A 19,168-nucleotide genomic window follows, 5' to 3' on the forward strand; every position below is an offset into this window, starting at 1 on the left:
ACATCATGCACATGCGTATTACGTGATCAGTATATAGGCATGTGCATTTGGCACGAGTGCTCTGTAAAAGAGTGCGTATGTGCGCAGGCGCGTAGTCTTTCTTTACAAAGTGACATTGCCAACTACTTCAGCATTTTTAGTCGTTTTTACGGATCCGTGTGAATGGGGATAGTTTTGATAACGTTGTCATCTGTACAATGAAAAAACTTTTCCATTTTTAGTACATCCTGTTGTGTAAACGTAACCTTAAACTACGGGAAAAAAAGAAAACTAACAAAGAAAATTAACATTTTTTTTTTTTTTTTTTTCAGTAAAAGTGTTTCTTTACGAAGCCCCTAAACGGGACATGGTGATGAAAAAAAAAAGATGGGAGGAAAAATTATATTTTTATGCTTTTACGTTCTCTCGCAAATATTTTGCGTTCCCCTGAGAAACTTTGCATTCGCTCGCAAACCTTTTGAGTTTTTTTTTTTTTCAGTTTTTAATAATTAAGTTTTAATTATTAATTATTAATTAAAGCTTAATTTAATTATTAATTAAAGCTGCAAGCAGCAATGAAAGGGCCCTCGCCTCAGGAAAACAGTTAACAGTGGGCGAACTGCATGTAAGCGAGTAAATATAGGAGAATTATGGCATTTCAAAGTGCCACACTTCCTGCTGCCAACAGGTGGCGCTTTGACCATAACTGAATATTGCCATGTAGATGTGTTCAGGCCAGGACTATGTGAAGTTTGGAGCAGATCAGACATTGTATGCCTGAGTTACAACAACTTCCTGTTTTGTGGCGTTAATCGCATACATTAGCACTTAGCCAAGTGTTGCATGATTTAATGCATTTCTAGCATGTTTGGTACTTTGTGGCATAATGAAATGTGTTTCTGAGAGTTAATTACAGCGTAAAGCATGCCATATCCTGTTGTCAGCAGGGGTCGCTATGACTGTAACTGAATATTGGCATGTAGATGTCTTCAGGCCAGGACTCTAATAAAACCTGTGAAGTTTGTGGCAGATCTGACATTGTATGCCCAGGTTACAATAACTTCCTGTTTCATGGCAAAACAACGAACTTTGTCAGGCCGCCACAGACACGCCCTTCAGTGAAAACTCAAGATCTTCACAATTTAACGTCACAAAAGCCTTTAGATTAGACTGACCAAATATGACGTTGATCTGATTAGAGCTCTAGGAGGAGTTCGTTAAAGTGCAACGTCTGGAAATAGCAAAAAAATTTGAAAAGAAAACTCAAAATATCTCATTTCCTGTTGGGTTTTCAGAATTTGCACCCAAGGACCTTTTTTTTGTAGGTATTGGGCTGTTACATGAGTCTACCAAATTTCATACTTGTATGTGAAACGTAACGCAAAGGGCGCTTAATTGAAATTTTGTAGGTGGCGCTATCGAGCCATTTTGGCACACCTAATTCTGAAACCCATATCAGATGTAAATTTTCACCACTTCTGACGCGTGTGCAAAGTTTCATGAGTTTTTGAGCAGGTTTAGGCCCCTCAAAAATGCGATTCATTTCGGAGAAGAAGAATGATTGACTGAGCAATTACAATAGGGTCCTCACACCATCAGTGCTCGGGCCCTAATTAATGATAATAACCCTGATTTGCATTTTGAGTGAACTATCTTTAAAGGAGGTGCTTTGTGGTTGTTGAGGGTCTTTACAGAAGTATTTATTGTAGTTACATTCTCAGAATCACATACTAGTGTGCAAGCCAGCAAAAATCTCAAGTTATGTCATAATGGCATAATGGGACTTTCCAACTAATCTGCCATTTCTTGTAAGCTAATTGCGTTTTGAAAGTAGTTTCATGAGCGTAGATCCTATGTGTCTTGATTTGAGTTAAATCCTATTGAATAATGCCCAAACTCTCAATTAACACACATTTCAATCACAGCTCCTTGGAAATAAACTGAACCGGAGCTCATTAAAGGTAAATGAGGATGGGCTTCATGTCCTCTGCTTAATAGAGTTTTATTAGATGAGATTGCTTAATGAGCACCCAATCAAAGGCTCACACAGAGCTCCCTATTTGAACCTTTCACATGACTCGCGTCAGGAGTTCAACGCACTGGAGAACGTTGGCATGAAGAGCACGAATCAATGTTTGTGTTTTTTTTCCATCCCTAGGCGTCAATAATGACCGGCAGTGCCCTGAGTTTGGGCGTGGAGGGTGGAAAGACCCACTGCGAGACGGTCAGCCAACCTCACCTCAGCCCTCTGCGTAAGGCCCCACATCTTCTCAACGAGACCAAGAGCAAGAGCACACTCCGCATGTCCGAGAAAACCTGGGAATCACGAAGGATCAAAGAAGAGATTCAGGACATTCTGTCTCCCACACCGTTAGAGCTGCACAAGGTGGACGCACTCCAAAACATCATAAAATGAACACACTATTTAAAAGCATGTGCATTCCCTTAGAAAATATGACAAGTTCCACTTCCTTCTGAGGTGTTGGTCAACATGGTTGGTATTAGTAACCACTGGGAGTATAAGAAGACCATTTATCTTCCCATAAAATGTCCCTGGGCAAGGGCATGGAGATACATCTGCAACCCCAAATTGGCTAATATTGTAGATTCTTTTTTTCTGCGCTTTAAGAGGAAATTTAGATTTGTTTCATACTCAGAAGTGTGCTTATCCTTAAGATAATTTAATGCAGAAAGTCAGGACCGGTAAGTTATGATATAAACAGAGCAGTCCTGTCAGCATATCTGTGATTTATATCCAAGGAAAACGGACATATCCTGGGAGTTGCTTTGGAGATTTAGTTTTGATTTTCTTTGTTTTGCTTTGCTTTTATATTTTTCTTTGCTTTACTTTGCTTTTGCTTTGCTTTGCATTGTTTTGCTTTTGTTTTATTTTGTTTTGTTTACCTTTGCTTTGCTTTTCTTTTTTATTTTGATTAACTTTACTTTGCTTTTTTTGTTTTGCTTTGCTTTACTTTGTTTTGCTTGCTTTAGTTTTGTTTTGTTTTTTGCTTTGCATTGTTTTGCTTGCTTTGCTTTTGTTTTTTGCTTTGATTTGTTTTGCTTGCTTTGCTTTTGTTTTTTTGTTTTGTTTTGTTTTTTGCTTTGCTTTTGTTTTGTTTTCCTCATTAGACAGAAATGACTGCATACATTTGGGAAAATCAGCTTTAAAACAAGATACATTTACTTGAGAAATGTTGCATGAGATAACAAGATTATACCGGGAGAAAAAACCTAAATGGTTTTCAGTTTATTTTTTTTTAACCCATTGTCAAAATGTTTTTTCTTGTTTTAAGTATAAACCTAACAAACTTATTGAGGTTTATGCTTTAAAAAAATCCAAAAAAATAAATTAACTTATTTTAATATACATATTCTCTGATTTATTTTGGGTGAACTACTCCTTTAAGACATTATCTGTTGAACATGTGCATAAGAAATTAGCTCATGGTTAAATTGTCAAAATAATTTTGTTGTTCAACAGGTGACGGTGATGAAAGACCCAGAAAGCGATGACTTTGGATTCAGCGTATCGGACGGTTTCTTGGAAAAGGGTGTTTACGTGAACATGATCAGACCTGAGGGTCCAGCAGACCGTGCTGGACTCAAACCGTACGACAGGATCCTTCAGGTGCCTCTTCTCAGATCACCATACGCGGATTTCCCAGTGCCCCCCTCCCTTTCACAGCCATACGATCTGCCCAGCTCAGTTAAATATAAACTTACTCTGAGAGGGCCAGAATGAGGTATGAGAGCATCAATAGGCCTTTGACTCTGGGAGGACATGTCAAGTTAAAAAGTTATTTCACTGGATCTTCTGCGTGGCTACACAGCACTTGTGGTCAAATCTTAGAGAAAGTCCTCCTCTCACTAATCTCCCACACTTCACTGACTGTGGAAATGATTAAATCTGTGTTAAGATTATACTTAACAGCTGTGGTGTTAACCACAGCAAAAAAAAGCAAAACCAATGTGTGTTTGCCTATGGAGGTTGAGAAATGCTATGGTGCTTGCTTTATGGTGTCTGGTTTTGTTTGTTTGTTTTCATGCTTGATAATGAAACAAAATTTTCAGAACAAGCCCTTGTTCAGATAGACAAAAAGTATTTTAGAGACTCTGCTTACATTGTCGCGGTTGCAGTAAAATTAATTTCTCTTAGGTCCCGTTCACACCAATGACAATAACTGCAACGATAATGATAAAAAAATATAGTTCTGAAAATCTTTCTACTGTAAAAGAATAGCAGAGTTCACACTACATCGGAACAATATCGTTGGAATCACTTTCAAAACGATTCTTTCCAGCTGATGAACGATAAAAACTTTGAAAGCCAATCAGAATCCATCCTGCTTTAAAGAGCTCAAGCATTTAAATCAGCAGATGACATATAATAAACGTACTTGGTTACTAGCGTAACCTCGGTTCCCTTAGATACAGAACAGAGTACTACGTCGTCTGCCATTTAGGCAAGACGCAATGGGGAAACTCCTGTTTTCACCGATTCTGAAGCCTTTTTTAATCACACAGTGAAACTGCACGGCCATTGGTTTGTGGAGTTTAAGTAAAATGGGCGGGGTCTCGGGCCATATCAGCAGCCGTCTCGCCTTGGCAAACTGATTTAATTCGACTGAAGTGACGGCATGAGGCGTCCTACGAATAGCATGGCAAATTACGCAGTACTCCGTTCCGTATCTAAGGGAACCGAGGTTACGTTAGTAACCGAGTACGTTCCCTTTCGATACTACACTTTGTACTGCGTCATCTGCCGTTTAGGCAAGACGCAACGGGGATTATACAATCACGCCGTGCTATGAAGGGGTGACGTCAGAGCATCCGAGCAGAGCACTGAGGAGGGCTTGCACGGATGCACATAGCATAATGTGTCCCGGAAGATTGGGGACTTGAGGACGCTGTAGTCATCCTCCCATTTCTACGTATTCTAGGAGCCCCTTGGGGCCTAGAGCATATATAGGGAATGGGAAAAATACGTTATTACCCAGACTTTGGTCAGGGCCATAAACGAGTGCTCATAAGCTGATCACATTGGAGAGGCTTATGTAGAGAGAACCTGCGTTTGTAATGCAGGGACGTCCAGAATATAAAATCTGACAAAGGTGGAAAGATTACTGCGATGGACACGCCAGTGGACCATGCCCAAGAAGAGGCCATGCCCCTCGTGGAGTGTGCTCTAACACCTATGGGGCATTGTAGGCCCAAGGTAAGCGAGCGCTATAGCATCGACTATCCATTTGGATAATCTGGGCTTCGTGACCGGAAGACCTTTCGTACGGCCACCGAAGCAGACAAAGTGTTGTTCCGACTGATGAAAAGAGGCGGAACGATCGATGTAAGTCCTCAGGGCCCTGACTGGACAGAGTAGGTTCAACTCCTGATCATCCGGAGAAGGAGGAAGTGCAGAGAGAATGACCATCTGTGTCCTAAAGGGTTAGAGGACATAAGTTAGACAGTCTGGAGTGGTTCAAAGGGAGGGCCCTTAAGGCCTGTGAGAACCAAAGACAGGTCCCATGTGGGGACCGTGCAGGGCGGGGAGGGTTCAGCCTCCTAGCCCCTTTTTAGGAAACGAACAACAAGGTTGTTTCTGCCCATCGACTGCCCTGCTACAGGAGCATGGGAGGCCGCTATAGCTGCGACATAGACTTTAGGGTAGAGGGAGTACGACCCTTATCCATTAAGTCTTGAAAGAAAGACTATATCAGAGATATGTCACAAGTAAATGGGTCTTCGCCCCGGGCTGTACACCAGGCAGCAAAGACTGACCATTTAGGGAATAGAGACATCTCATTGACGGAGCTCTGGCTTGTGAGATAGTGTTCAGGACATCTTCAGGGAGGTTTGAAGGCTCCCGTCTAGAAGCCATACATGGAGATCCCACAGCTCGGGTTTGGGGTGTCAAATTGTCCCTCCCGCTTGGGAGAGGATGTCCCGTCTCAGGGGGATTGGCCATGGCTCCATGGACGATAGATGAGACAGGTCAGAGAACAATGGTTGGCTCCTCCATAGAGGAGTCACCAGGAGGACCCTGTGGTCACCTTCCCTGATTCGTCTGATAACCCAGGGAATCAGAGCGACTGGGGGAAAAGCGTACAGGAGGAGGCTGGGCCAGTCGTGGGTCAGCACATCCTTGGTCTTTGAAAAGTAAATTGGGCAACGAAAGCTGTTTTCTGAGGCAAAGAGGTCGACCTCTGCCCTCCCGAAGACATCCCAAATTTTCTGAACCACGAGGGGGTGGAGCGACCATTTCTCTGAGGGAAGGTTTCTCTGGGACAACATGTCCGCCCCTTTGTTCAGCACGCCCTGAACATGTGCTGCTCTGTAGTGAGAGAAGGTTGTGTTGGGCCCACTCTAGGATGGTTTTCGTTAGAGTGAAAAGGGGGTTAACCGAGAGCCCGCCCTGGTGATTTATGAAGGACGCCACTGTCATATTGTCTGATCTGATCAGGACATGGTGTCCCGCCAGGAGAGGAAGGAAAGACTGGAGAGCTTGATATACCGCCATCATTTCCAGGCGGTTGATATGAAGCTCGCTTTCCTGGCTGCTCCAAGCGCCTAAGGCTGAGTGGCCGTCGCACAGAGCTCCCCACCATCTTGGAGGCGTCTGTGAAAACGACTTTCCTCTTGCACATAGTCCCTACAGCCACGCCCTGTTTGAACCAGCAGGGGTTCATCCAAGGAGCCAGGGTTGCAACGCACACCTGGTTCACCTTGAGCAAGCAACGACTGTGCTGCCAGGCTTGGGGCGGGACCCGTGGTTTCAGCCAGAACTGCAGTAGGCGCATACGGTAGTAAACCCAACTGCAGGGCTGGTGATGCGGAGCTCATGAGACCTAGCATTTTCTGAAATGCTCTGAGCAGCAGAGAGGTTCCAGGCGTAAAAGTTTCCACGGGCTGCTGAATGGCCAGGGATCGCTCTGGCGAGACTACCGCCCTGATGCAGGTCGAGTCGAGAATTGTCCCCAGAAAGAGATACGTTGGCTGGGAGATAATGAGCTCTTGGGAAAATTGACCCTGAGCCCCAAGCACTTTAAGTGGCTGAGGAGCTGAGTGGCTGTGTGACAGCAGCTCCACCTCCGACTGGGCAAGAATGAGCCAGTCGTTGAGCTAGTTGAGTATGCGTACGCCCATCTGTCTCAGAGGGGAGAGACCCGCATTCACGCACTTCGTAAAAGTGCGGGGAGCCAGAGATACCCCAAATGGAAGGACAGCGTATTGATACGCCCTACGAAGGCGAATCTCAAGAATCATCTGTGATGGGGGGCTACCTGGATGTGAAAGTAAGCATCTTTCAGATCCAGGGAAAAGAACCAGTGATCATTTTGAATGAGCGCTTTATTAGGGCTCAATTCAAGCATCTGAGATCGAGGATGGGCCTGAGAACGCCATCCTTTTTTGGGAACGAGGAAGTATCGGCTGTAGAAGCCTGACTCGCTCAATGCTGGGGGAACCACTTCTATGGCTCCTATTGCCAGCATAGTGTTTACCTCGGAGCGCAGGACGTGCACGTCCTTGCTCTCTACAGAGGTTTGGACCACTCTGTTGAATAACAGGTCCCTTTGAGCGTTCTGGTACATAACCTCGATTTTTGTGTGGCAAGGGGTTAAATTGATTCGAGCGATGGGTCACTGCGAGGGGACCCGACACTCGTAATCTGGTTGCTATGACAGCAATAAATTGCATGGGCGCGGGAACTTGAGCGGGCGCGGGAACTTGAGCGGGCCCAGTGCTAACAAACACATTGTCTCCAGTACCCGGAACAGAACGGGGTGTTAGGTTGCATAAATATTCATGAAGAAAGCTCTTTAGACAAAAAAGTTATGACTCTCCATTTAGTTATAAGGGAGAACGTCATACATTAACGAGCTGTTAGCACTGCATTCAGCTGAGTGCTGTCAGTGCTATGTTTGCTCTCACAGCATGCATAGCTGGGGAATCCCCTTGCTGCCAGGAGGATGAGACGCAGGAGGATGAGACTCAAGCCAGAGATTAAAAGAACAGTGAAGGTCAAGGGGAAGAGCCGTCTTCAGAGAAACGGTCTGTGAACGCCGCTCGGTGAGAGCGTCCATCTTCAATGGAGGCGGCTTGTGGGGGTGTGGCCGGCAAGTGACGCACTCAGAAATTCTGCATTTTACCACAAACACCAATGAAATTGTTATTTTAGAAGAAGTATATTACATGAGTCTCACCTGATAGTTACAGGGGAGATTGTCATGACATAATGCTGTTAGTGCTGCACTTAGCTAAACCCTAAACAGCGTGCGCAGCACGGGGAAATCCCCTGCTGCCGGAAGAGGGAGACACGCGGGATCTAGACCGGCGAGAACTCACTTAGTCCCGTTCACTGGCCCTGTAACCCTTTGTTTCTTATCTCAGCTTTTTAGAAAAAGCAGTCTGTGAATGCAGCGAGGCGAGGCTCGCGCTCTCATAGTGAGAGCGCTCGTTCTCAATGAACGCGGCTTGCAGGGGCGGGGCCAGCAAGCGAAACGTTCAGAGGTTCGGCATTTAACAACAAACACCAGAGGAATATGTTTTCAGAGCCAGGACCGTCTCAGAGATTCAGCATTTTGCAACAAACGCCGGAGAAATATGCTCTTTCAGAGTGAATAATACACCATGAGTCTCGCCTGAGTCAGGGAAGAACATCATGTCATATTCAGCTGAGCGCTGTCTGCAAAACACCGGGATGCATGCGCTCGGCGCTGTAGGTGGCTCGGGGGCGATGCGTTGACAGGGCTGCTTGAGAGCGGCGTGGAGAGCAGAGCTGCTTGAGAGTGGCGAACTGATCTGGCTGCTGACGAAGCAGCGCACTGATCAGAGCTGCACGAGAGCGGCGGGCAGAGCGGCGAACTGGCAGAGCGGCAAGCTTAACAGGCTGCAGGCTGCTCATGAGCGGCGAGCTGTAATAGAGAGAGGCGAGCAGAGGAGAGGCGAGCTGATCTTGCTGCTACAGAGCGGCGAGCTGATCAGCGGCGAATTCCAGCTGCTTGCAGTTGAAGGCGGCTTCAAGTTTCGGGATCAACGAAGAGATGTGATCTGCGTCACTGAAGGAGAATAAATCAATTTGTCAAGGCGAGACGGCTGCTGATATAGCCCGAGACCCCGCCCATTTTGGCGGGCTCGCTTGCCATTGGCTCGCCGCGCCGTCATTGGTTTGTTTACTTAAACTCCACGAACCAATGGCCGTGCAGTTTCACTGCATGATTAAAAAAGGCTTCAGAATCAGTGAAAACGGGAGTTTCCCCGTTGCGTCTTGCCTAAACACCAGACGACGCAGTACGAAGTGTAGTATCGAAAGGGAACAGAACGATATCGTCTGCTGATGTGGACACTAATAGACCAATTTGGCGCTTGTAAACAGCCATGACATCTTTTTGTGGGCGGAGCTTACCTGGTTGCAGAAAACGACATCAGTAGCAGTCTATGGAAGGAACAGAATAAAAGAATAAAAAGTTCATTTTGAGTTTATATCTCACATTTCTTAGAAGGAAAAACAGAATTGTGAGATGTCTTTTTTCCTCAGAATTGCAAGTTTATATCCCGCAATTCTGACTTTTTTCCCCTCAGAATTGTGAAATAAACTCACAATTGCGAGTTATAAAGTCCAAACTGGGAGATATAACCACGCAAATGCAAGAAAAAAATTCAGAATTGTGAAATAAAAATATTATAGGCTATGTTTAAATGTAAACATAAATTTAAATTAACTTTAATTAACTTTAAAGTTATCTATGTAAAATGTTATAGGTTTAAATATTATTTCTTGCTGTAACTGCTATGTATGTATGTCCTCTATGAACTGCATATGTGAATATTATGTAGACTTACAGTTTACATTAAATTCCTGCTTTAATAGTAGACTAATCATTGCAGGTTTCATCAGTCCAGTCTGTGACTTGCAACATAAACGTCTCCGTTTAGCTTCAAAGGACGTCTTCAACGACGGTATTCTATAAAAAATGAAGACTATATTTTTTGCATTCCGATTCCGACATCCAGAGGCACAACAAAACATTTTTCTCTTATTCTCTGGATTTTGCACATTTTCCTCCACTTGCTACCGCTTTTTTTCTGTAACCACTATGCGCGCGCAGCTGCAAGTGACTTAACTGTGACGTCTGCTCCAAATGGGTCTATATAGTTATCGTTCTTGGTGTGAACGGGCCTTTACATGGAATTTTAAAAAGTCTACTGAAGTCTACATGTCTAAATGTTTCTCTGCCAGGTGAACCACGTACGGACACGTGATTTCGACTGCTGCTTAGCTGTTCCCCTCATCACAGAGGCCGGAGACAAACTGGAGCTGGTGGTTAGCCGAAACCCATTAGCACAGCCGGGTGTCGCCCAGCCCCTCGACTGCCATCCCCACTTCAACACTGTAGGCCATTCCCGCGAGCACCAGACCAGCACGCTGGACCTGTGACCATTGACCATTGGCATTGGTAACTCAGACTATATCCACACCGGACCATTTGTTGCAACAGACTATCACAGGCAGCCATGATTCACTGGTTTCATTACAAAACTCTAATGAACTGAAATATCCAGATCGTGGAAACAGTACAACAAGATTTGAGCCAGTGTTCAGTACAAAACTCGAAAGGATCTGAGCCAGTTTTTAAAAACAGAAAAAAATTAATAAAAATATTTTTTGGACAACTACAATGCATACAACACATGGACTTCACCCAATTGAATCAAAATGTTCTTTTCTTTACTTTTCTTTTCTTTGTTCTTTTTTGTTTTGTTTCTTTCCTTTTTATTGTTTATTGTTTTGTTTTTGGTATTTTTGTTTGGCTTTATTTTATTTGGAATTTTGTTTTGTTTTGTTTTTCAGATAAAAAAAAAACAAAAACATACTGTGTTCAAATGTTTACAAAACAGAAAAAGGATTCTGCTTTTGAAGTAGATGTAAGCATTTTTTTAGGTGTCTTACATTTCCATTTTCACTAGCAAGTGTTTTTACTTACACAACAAACTACAAATTAAGCTTTATTTGTGTTTTAGTCCTGGCTGAGTCACTGCAGGAATACCTTTAGGCACACATTGTCCTTTCACACAAAAACACACACTACTACTATAAACAGACAAAACACCACCATTCTTTGTCCCCTACATGCATAAACAGTATAGACTTCCTAAAAACAAACTTAAATTTGTCTTTGTGTCAGACACAAACACTTCAGGCTACGAGTGCCACGACAACAATGCACAAGGTGACTGCCTGCTGCTCTAAAATATTTGATATTGCCAACAAAGACTTCACAGCTTCTCGTGCAACATCATGTTTCTTATTTACCAGGAGTATAAGGCATTTTCCATGAATAGGGTACACATTACATTTTTTAAATGCAATAGAGAGACTTTTTTTTTATCCTGAGGTCGATTAGATATGTTAGATAATCTATTATATAACAAAATAGTAAACATATTAACCCTCTGGTCCTCTTTGTTTAGGGGTCACACTTGGTCACACTCATAAGTGACCGAAGCCTTGAAATGTAACTGTTTTGTTCTTCAGGAAAACCAATGTAATATCAATAATATTTTCAATAATATTTTTTGATTATTCTTTAAGAGTATTTTATTTTATGATAGTATGCAATATTTTATTAGCTATTTTTCCCATTGAAAAATAATACATTTTTTTTTTTCTGATATATTTTTAAATTATTTTCAATTAAAGCAGTATTTCATATTAAAATAGAGACAAGACATTTAAAATCCAATTTTTTGAAGATAGATTAGTGCCATCTGGTGGGAGTAAAAAAGAAAAACGTATGTAATGCCATAATGTAACCAATAGATTCCTATTTAGCTCTACAGGTGCTGGTCATATAATTAGAATATCATCAAAAAGTTGATTTATTTCACTAATTCCATTCAAAAAGTGAAACTTGTATATTATATTCATTCATTACACACAGACTGATATATTTCAAATGTTTATTTCTTTTAATTTTGATGATTATAACTGACAACTAAGGAAAATCCCAAATTCAGTATCTCAGAAAATTAGAATATTGTGAAAAGGTTCAATATTGAAGACAATATGGCCTTTAAATGGTCTCTCAGTCTAGCTCTGTAGGCTACACAATCATGGGGAAGACTGCTGACTTGACAGTTGCCCGCACCCTGGAGAGGATTGTGAAACAAAAACCATTCAAAAATGTGGGGGAGATTCACAAAGAGTGGACTGCAGCTGGAGTCAGTGCTTCAAGAACCACTACGCACAGACGTATGCAAGACATGGGTTTCAGCTGTCGCATTCCTTGTGTCAAGCCACTCTTGAACAACAGACAGCGTCGCCTGGGCTAAAGACAAAAAGGACTGGACTGCTGCTGAGTGGTCCAAAGTTGTGTTCTCTGATGAAAGTAAATTTTGCATTTTCTTTGGAAATCAGGGTCCCAGAGTCTGGAGGAAGAGAGAAGAGGCACACAATCCACGTTGCTTGAGGTCCAGTGTAAAGTTTCCACAGTCAGTGATGGTTTGGGGTGCCATGTCATCTACTGGTGTTGGTCCACTGTGTTTTCTGAGGTCCAAGGTCAACACAGCCGTATACCAGGAAGTTTTAGAGCACTTCATGCTTCCTGTTGCTGACCAACTTTATGGAGATGCAGATTTCATTTTCCAGATTTTCCAGATTTCATTTTCAGTTCATCAAGCTACCAGTACCTGGTTTAAGGACCATGGTATCCCTGTTCTTAATTGGCCAGCAAACTCGCCTGACCTTAACCCCATAGAAAATCTATGGGGTATTGTGAAGAGGAAGATGCGATATGCCAGACCCAACAACGCAGAAGAGCTGAAGGCCACTATCAGAGCAACCTGGGCTCTTATAACACCTGAGCAGTGCCACAGACTGATCGACTCCATGCCACGCCGTATTGCTGCAGTAATTCAGGCAAAAGGAGCCCCAACTAAGTATTGAGTGCTGTACATGCTCATACTTTTTATGTTCATACTTTTCAGTTGGCTAAGATTTCTAAAAATCCTTTCTTTGTATTGGTCTTAAGTAATATTCTAATTTTCTGAGATACTGAATTTGATTTTCCTTAGTTGTCAGTTATAATCATCAAAATTAAAAGAAATAAACATTTTAAATATATTAGTCTATGTGTAATGAATGAATATAATATACAAGTTTCACTTCTTGAATGGAATTAGTGAAATAAATCAACTTTTTGATGATATTGTAATTTTATGACCAGCACCTGTATATAAAGTGGCTTAAAAATACTCTAGTGGTTTTTAGACATAAATACTTATTTTTATTAAGTTTATTAAGTTGGATTTGGATTCATACTTAGACATTCTGAAAGAGATTTAAAAAAAAAAAAAAAAAAATGTTGATTTGAAGTGTCAGTTTTTGCATTAATTTTACTTCAGTCAAACTTGAACACAGAGGAGGACATTTTGTTACACATAAAATCAAAATTCAATAAAAATGTAACAAAAATGAACAGGTATGTTTAATCACAGCTTAATCAATCTGGGTCTGATCTGATTTCAACCTCTTATTTGAGTCTTTTGGCTCAATTTTACCATATTGTTACAGCCACACCAGTTCATTTCTGTGTATAATAATGTGTTGTGTGTGTCTGTGAGTGTGTGTAAGTTGAGGGTGTGTTTGAGTGGGTGTGTCTGTTTTGTACTCATGATGTTTTAGAGTGTAATCTCTTCCTTGCTGTTTGTTTTTTACTGCTTTGTGGCTGAATTATTTATTTTATTTGCAAAAACTTGCTCTGTGTTATAGTCACGCTAGTTCATATATATGTGTGTGTGTGGGGGGGGTGTATATGTCTATTTTGCACTCTTGACGTTTTAGAGTGTCACCCCTTCATTGCTGAGTTTTCGTATTTTTTCGTATTTCCCATTCATTTCCTATGTCGTCACTTTTGACCGCGAAGGAGCCAAGTGTGACCCTTTAACATATCTTTGTTGCATTAGCTATGTGAACACACACATGTCCATGTCCATGATTTTTTGTGTGTGTTCACATAGCTAATGCAACAAAAGTCACCAACTGTCATCCCATTCCGATGAAGCAAAAAAAAAAATTCAAATTTCAAAACGTTAAATTTTTTAAGTCATTTTTTACCGAAGAGGACCAGAGGGTTAAATGTGTTTATTTATGGCTGGTCTTGACTAATCTGTGACTAAATCCAACAATTATAATCACATCATGTTATTGACAATCTGTTGAATGTTTTGCACAGGCTTGACTTCAATTAATTGTAAGCAAAAAGGTTTTTTTTTTTTTTTTTTTTTTTTTTATATATTAACAAATGTTATCCACCATAAATGATATTTAGCTTTTTCCTATATTTTGTGTTCAACCCTGTTACTGTATGAATTCCCTCATTACAAAAAATTTAAATTTCCTTAAAACACTAGAAAACAACATTATTTGAACACTTTCAACATGGAAGCAAGACAAGTAACTAATATAACTCAATTTTCTACATTTTTACATAAATGTTAGTGTTGACTGCATTGATCAAGCTTAAACAGTGCAACTCTGTTATTGTAAGAAAACAATTGTAAAAAATAGCTAACATTTTTTATTTTTATTATTATTATTTTTGGCAAATATGATTCTAAATAATTCCAAACCTACATTTCATCCTAAACTTACTAGTCTCTACTGAGCGATGGCTTAATTAAGCTAAATTTTAAAAACAGGGTTGAAACAATTTTATATGGGGTCTGAAATTAATGAAAAGTAATTTTAGTTTGACTTACTGAAATCAACATTTTCTTTCTGAAGGTTAAACAGGAGAAACATGAGTTTCAGAACCTATTTTGTACCCTATTTGTGTGAAGTGCATTTGCTAAAGACACTTTCATGAAAAACAAGAAGCTGTGATAATGACATGCAAACACTTTTTAGTTAGCAGCACGTACTTCCATTACCTACATCCTTAAAAGGCCACATGTACTCTCATGCAGCAATAAAACTGAGTTCTGACATGTCCTGACTTCTTTGACATGTCATTTACTTCTTGAAAAGCTTATCATGGTAAGTACTGTGGTTACGCCTACCTTCTCTCTCCACATACCTCTTTATCTTTTAACACCAAACTGCTGCCACAATGTAGCATTCACTCCAGTCCCTGCAAACATCCAGGCCTCAAGGGCACGTACTTTCATGGTAGATTGTCGCCAAGCTGCTATTTGCCACCACTGGCCAAATGTCACAAATGTTTCCGCCACAGGCTATTTCAGACACATTTGTCTAGGAGTGATTGTAAAGCCGTCACATCGCTAACTCATGTTCCGCGCTTGTGGGTTACCAAGCTTTTACAAAGGTCACATCTCTCTGGACATGCAGCCCCACAGTCTGTTAACCTCCACTAAACATTTATCTAGTGTTTCACAAATCTGAGATTTATGGTCACGGCAGGCTGTGGTAGAATATATCTTGACATATGAAAGGGGAAATAAGGACGTGTAGTTTCGTCTGTCATGTCGTGTTTTGGATTGTGGAATATTCTGCTGCTATGAGAACCGTTTAACCCTACGAAACAATTAGCACAATTCTTTTATGGAAAGAATTTGACAGGTTACAATGGTTAACGAAAACTTGTTTGAGGGTGTGTCTGATCCCTATTTAGATTTGTTAAATAGAGATGTGTGGGATCTGAGGTTTCCTAGAAAACCACTGTTAAGACATCTCTTGATTAGGTTTTAGAACAGAGAATCAGTCTTAATTCAGAACTGGTTTTATTTTTTTGCAGATGCAGAGGGGACACTGTGTACTAAATTCTCTGAAAAAAACAAACCAACAAACAAACAAACAAAACAATGTCATTAATTGGAATCAGAACGGAAACTGTTATGATTCCAATATATGTAGTTGGGACAGATACAACACAGTATTTTTTATAAGTTATCATTTTTATAATCAAAATTAACTTAAGGAATACAGTCAATAACTTGACAGATATGAGTCACTATGAACTGTTTTTGTATGAAAATGAGCAGCATGGACACTCTTCAAAAATTCTCCTTAAAAAATAAACGGTGAGTCAATAATAGCATAAATTTAATTTTGGGGTGAACTACTCCTTAAAACACTAAAAAGTAACCCACGTGGACTGAAGAAAGCATTATCATTGTCTCTGTACAGGTTGCAGACTTCAAGATGTATCTTGGTTCACACAATAACCATAAGCAAATATCATTTCAGGAACCTAAATGCAGCTATATCCTGTGGTTTGTCAAAGTCAGCAAAACATTTTCTTTTACATTTAGGACTTAGGACCTTGTGTGGTTCAAGCAGTTTTCCCACACTTAAAAGTCTACTTTTTGAGGGTATTTCTCCTTCAGTGTGGTCCTGTCCACACCAAAACACATATACTCGTAATTAATTGTGGATTAGGTGAATTTATTTCCTCACCCTGCAGTCTTTACTACCATGTTGGAAAGCACAAGCAAAATCTATTTGCAGTAAAGTAGAAAGAACTCATTGTTCTAGAAGACTTTGTTGAACAATCAGTCTCTCTGTTCAGGACCATCGCATTAGGAGTCTACCCAAGGCTCGCTCCTAGGCCCCTTTAAGTTTTTTTTTCTTTTTTTCTCCCTACTACCTTCCTGTCTGTTGCGTATTTATACCAACTGGCTAAAAAAATAAGACGTTAATTTATTCAAAATTCCTTATTTGACATCTGCTTTGTGGTAGACCACATTTTGTCTGCAGGTCGCTGCATCGCAGGCCAACTCCAGCAAGCAAAGTAGGGACTGTTTTCATTTCAGAGACATTTAACCATAGTATTGTAAGTATTTTGACATGTTGTACGTACTATTACAGGAGGAAAGACAATGGGGTTCCTTTTATATGTGCAATATTGAGACCAGAGACAGGCTTTTAATGGATTTTACATAAGCTTTATAAAGCTCCAAATGTGTTCATCCCTATGCATTTTGAATTCCTGATTAATGTATGCATTGATATTAATGTGTATTTTTGAATGTGTAATATGAAAGTTCTATTCTCTGTACAGTATTTTTGTATGAACTCTAAATCTTGCTGTTTCCACAGCGTATTTGAAGCACAATGGCGAAAGAGAACCAATAATCAAGTCTATTCTGGTTTGGCTAGACTGGTTTGGTGTTGAGACCCATTCCTTATCAATATGGGAATGTGCTAATGATATCCTTTTCTAAAAACAACTGAATAAAAGAGGTAAAATGCACCACTGTGAGTCGAAATAAATGTGTTTGATGACTGTAAATGCAAATTTTTATGAGAGGCCACTTATTTTTGAGATATAGGACGAAACATGCCTCTCAATTTTACCTACCACTATATTTTGTTCAATTTACACATACAGTACATGCACCATTTCATTAGATTTTCTGTCAGTTGTATCACAATTACAACACTGAAGTCAGGAAGAGGTTAAGGTTTCAGTTTTGTAAGGTTTAAATTTCCCACTTTTTTTATACTCTGGCAGATATTTATGAACACATTTATAAAAATCAGAAAACATCAAAGAGCCTTGTTCCTGAAGGTCCACTTTCCATATTTAATACGCTATGAGTTTATATTAATATTATATTAGTATATAGTTGTATAATTATAAATATATTATAAATACATGACATTTTAAGTTTAAGAAATGTGTGTATACATTTTCTGTCTAAATTATCTGCACTGTCACACAAATTGCACCCAGATTTGTTCAAAGACCAAAGCATTTGAATGTTTAAAACATTTACCTGCTTTGCAATTTCCTGCAAACTGTAAAACCTTGCTTACAGAAGTACACTGTATATATAAGAATGGTTTTGCAAAGACCAGATTAATAACAGAATGTTTGTATTTCATGAACGAGGTTCATTGTGAGAGAAAAAAATACACATGCACACAGGTCTCTATCCTTTTCACAGTGCAAAGTTCGATATTCAGGACTTTTTAAGTTTCTAAAACAAAGGCTGCAGTGAGTAGTAATGACCCAGGGACATCTAATGGGATCACCAGTTGCCTTGAGGGGCTCTGAAATGAGTAAATAAGTCTTTGAAAGACTTTCAGTTGGTACTCTAAGGTTTCACCTGTCACAAACTGGAGGCATCAGACTTTACACTGAAGTCAGCTGTATCATGTCCAAATAGAGCAGAGGTAAGCTTAGTTAAAATGTACTGTGCTCTTTCCCATAGGACCTGATTTAACCCCCCAGTATCTGCGGGTGATTTGCTGGTGACGTTTTTCTACTGGTGAGTTGTCAAGTAGCCAGCACTTTGGAAATGCTATTCTGTTTTACCCTCTACTTCTCTAAATGCGCTTTTCAACACCTGGGAAATGGACAGGGCTATTTTTGAAAGTGAATTGTGGGTGTTAAGATGTACAACACAAGCACACAGGATCAATTTTGGTCATTTTGTGAATTATACAACCACTTTCATAGTGGTCTAAAGTTAATTTTTGTGGCACTTGTGTTGCATAACCAAAATTGTTTTTCTGTGCCCCTTTAGCCAAATGTCAAATGCCCAGTATTTTTGTAATGCATTCATGTAAATTTATGAGAAAAATGTTCTTATTTGAGAAATAATGAAAGTTCTTAAGTTGATGCTCCTAAAACCTGAATCGATCAGAGCATACTAGAGCAGCATGCTGTTGCTATGGTTACATCCTCAGGCCAACATGAATAGTTCACGAGTCTAGCTTTGGTGCCAGGTAAAATTATGCATTCTGACTCTTGCATCAACTTTTATGGTTAGTGAAATTTGATTTGTTTGATTCGACTATGATCTACATTTGATATTTTATTGTCATAAATAGACAATGTTTGTTTACATATTAAAGTTTTTTTTTTTTTATACGACAGACAGACAGGTGAGACAGACAGATTAGAGAAAGATGAATAGAAAGACAGACAGATTAGATAGATAGAATGACAGACAGATAGATAGATACATAGATAGAATGACAGACGGATAGATAGATAGATAGATAGACAGAATGACAGACAGATAGATAGATAGATAGATAGATAGATAGATAGATAGATGATAGATAGATAGATAGATAGATAGATAGATAGATAGATAGATAGATAGATGGATAGATGGATGGATAGATGGATGCTTTCTTCTGGGACGCCTGCCTTTACGTGCACATGAACTTTAATGACATTCCACTCTTAATCCGTAGGGTTTAATATGGAGTTAGCCCACC

The 19,168-nt window shown here is 40.2% G+C and overlaps 1 protein-coding gene across 6 annotated transcripts in view; it reads left to right on the forward strand.

Moving 5' to 3' along the window:
* The window catches only part of grip2b (glutamate receptor interacting protein 2b), a 155,952-nt gene extending 138,766 nt beyond the window's left edge, over positions 1-17,186 (forward strand). For all 6 annotated transcript variants that reach the window (XM_051907196.1, XM_051907197.1, XM_051907198.1 and 3 more), the window contains exons 22-24: positions 2,138-2,365; positions 3,461-3,607; positions 10,214-17,186. In XM_051907196.1, coding sequence (XP_051763156.1) covers positions 2,138-2,365; positions 3,461-3,607; positions 10,214-10,411 — 573 coding nt within the window. In that variant the 3' untranslated portion in view covers positions 10,412-17,186. The remainder of the gene's footprint in view (positions 1-2,137; positions 2,366-3,460; positions 3,608-10,213) is intronic.
* The last annotated feature ends 1,982 nt before the right edge of the window (positions 17,187-19,168 follow it).

The sequence above is a fragment of the Ctenopharyngodon idella genome, chromosome 10 (assembly GCF_019924925.1).
Source record: "Ctenopharyngodon idella isolate HZGC_01 chromosome 10, HZGC01, whole genome shotgun sequence".
NCBI classification, from domain to species: Eukaryota; Metazoa; Chordata; class Actinopteri; order Cypriniformes; family Xenocyprididae; genus Ctenopharyngodon; species Ctenopharyngodon idella.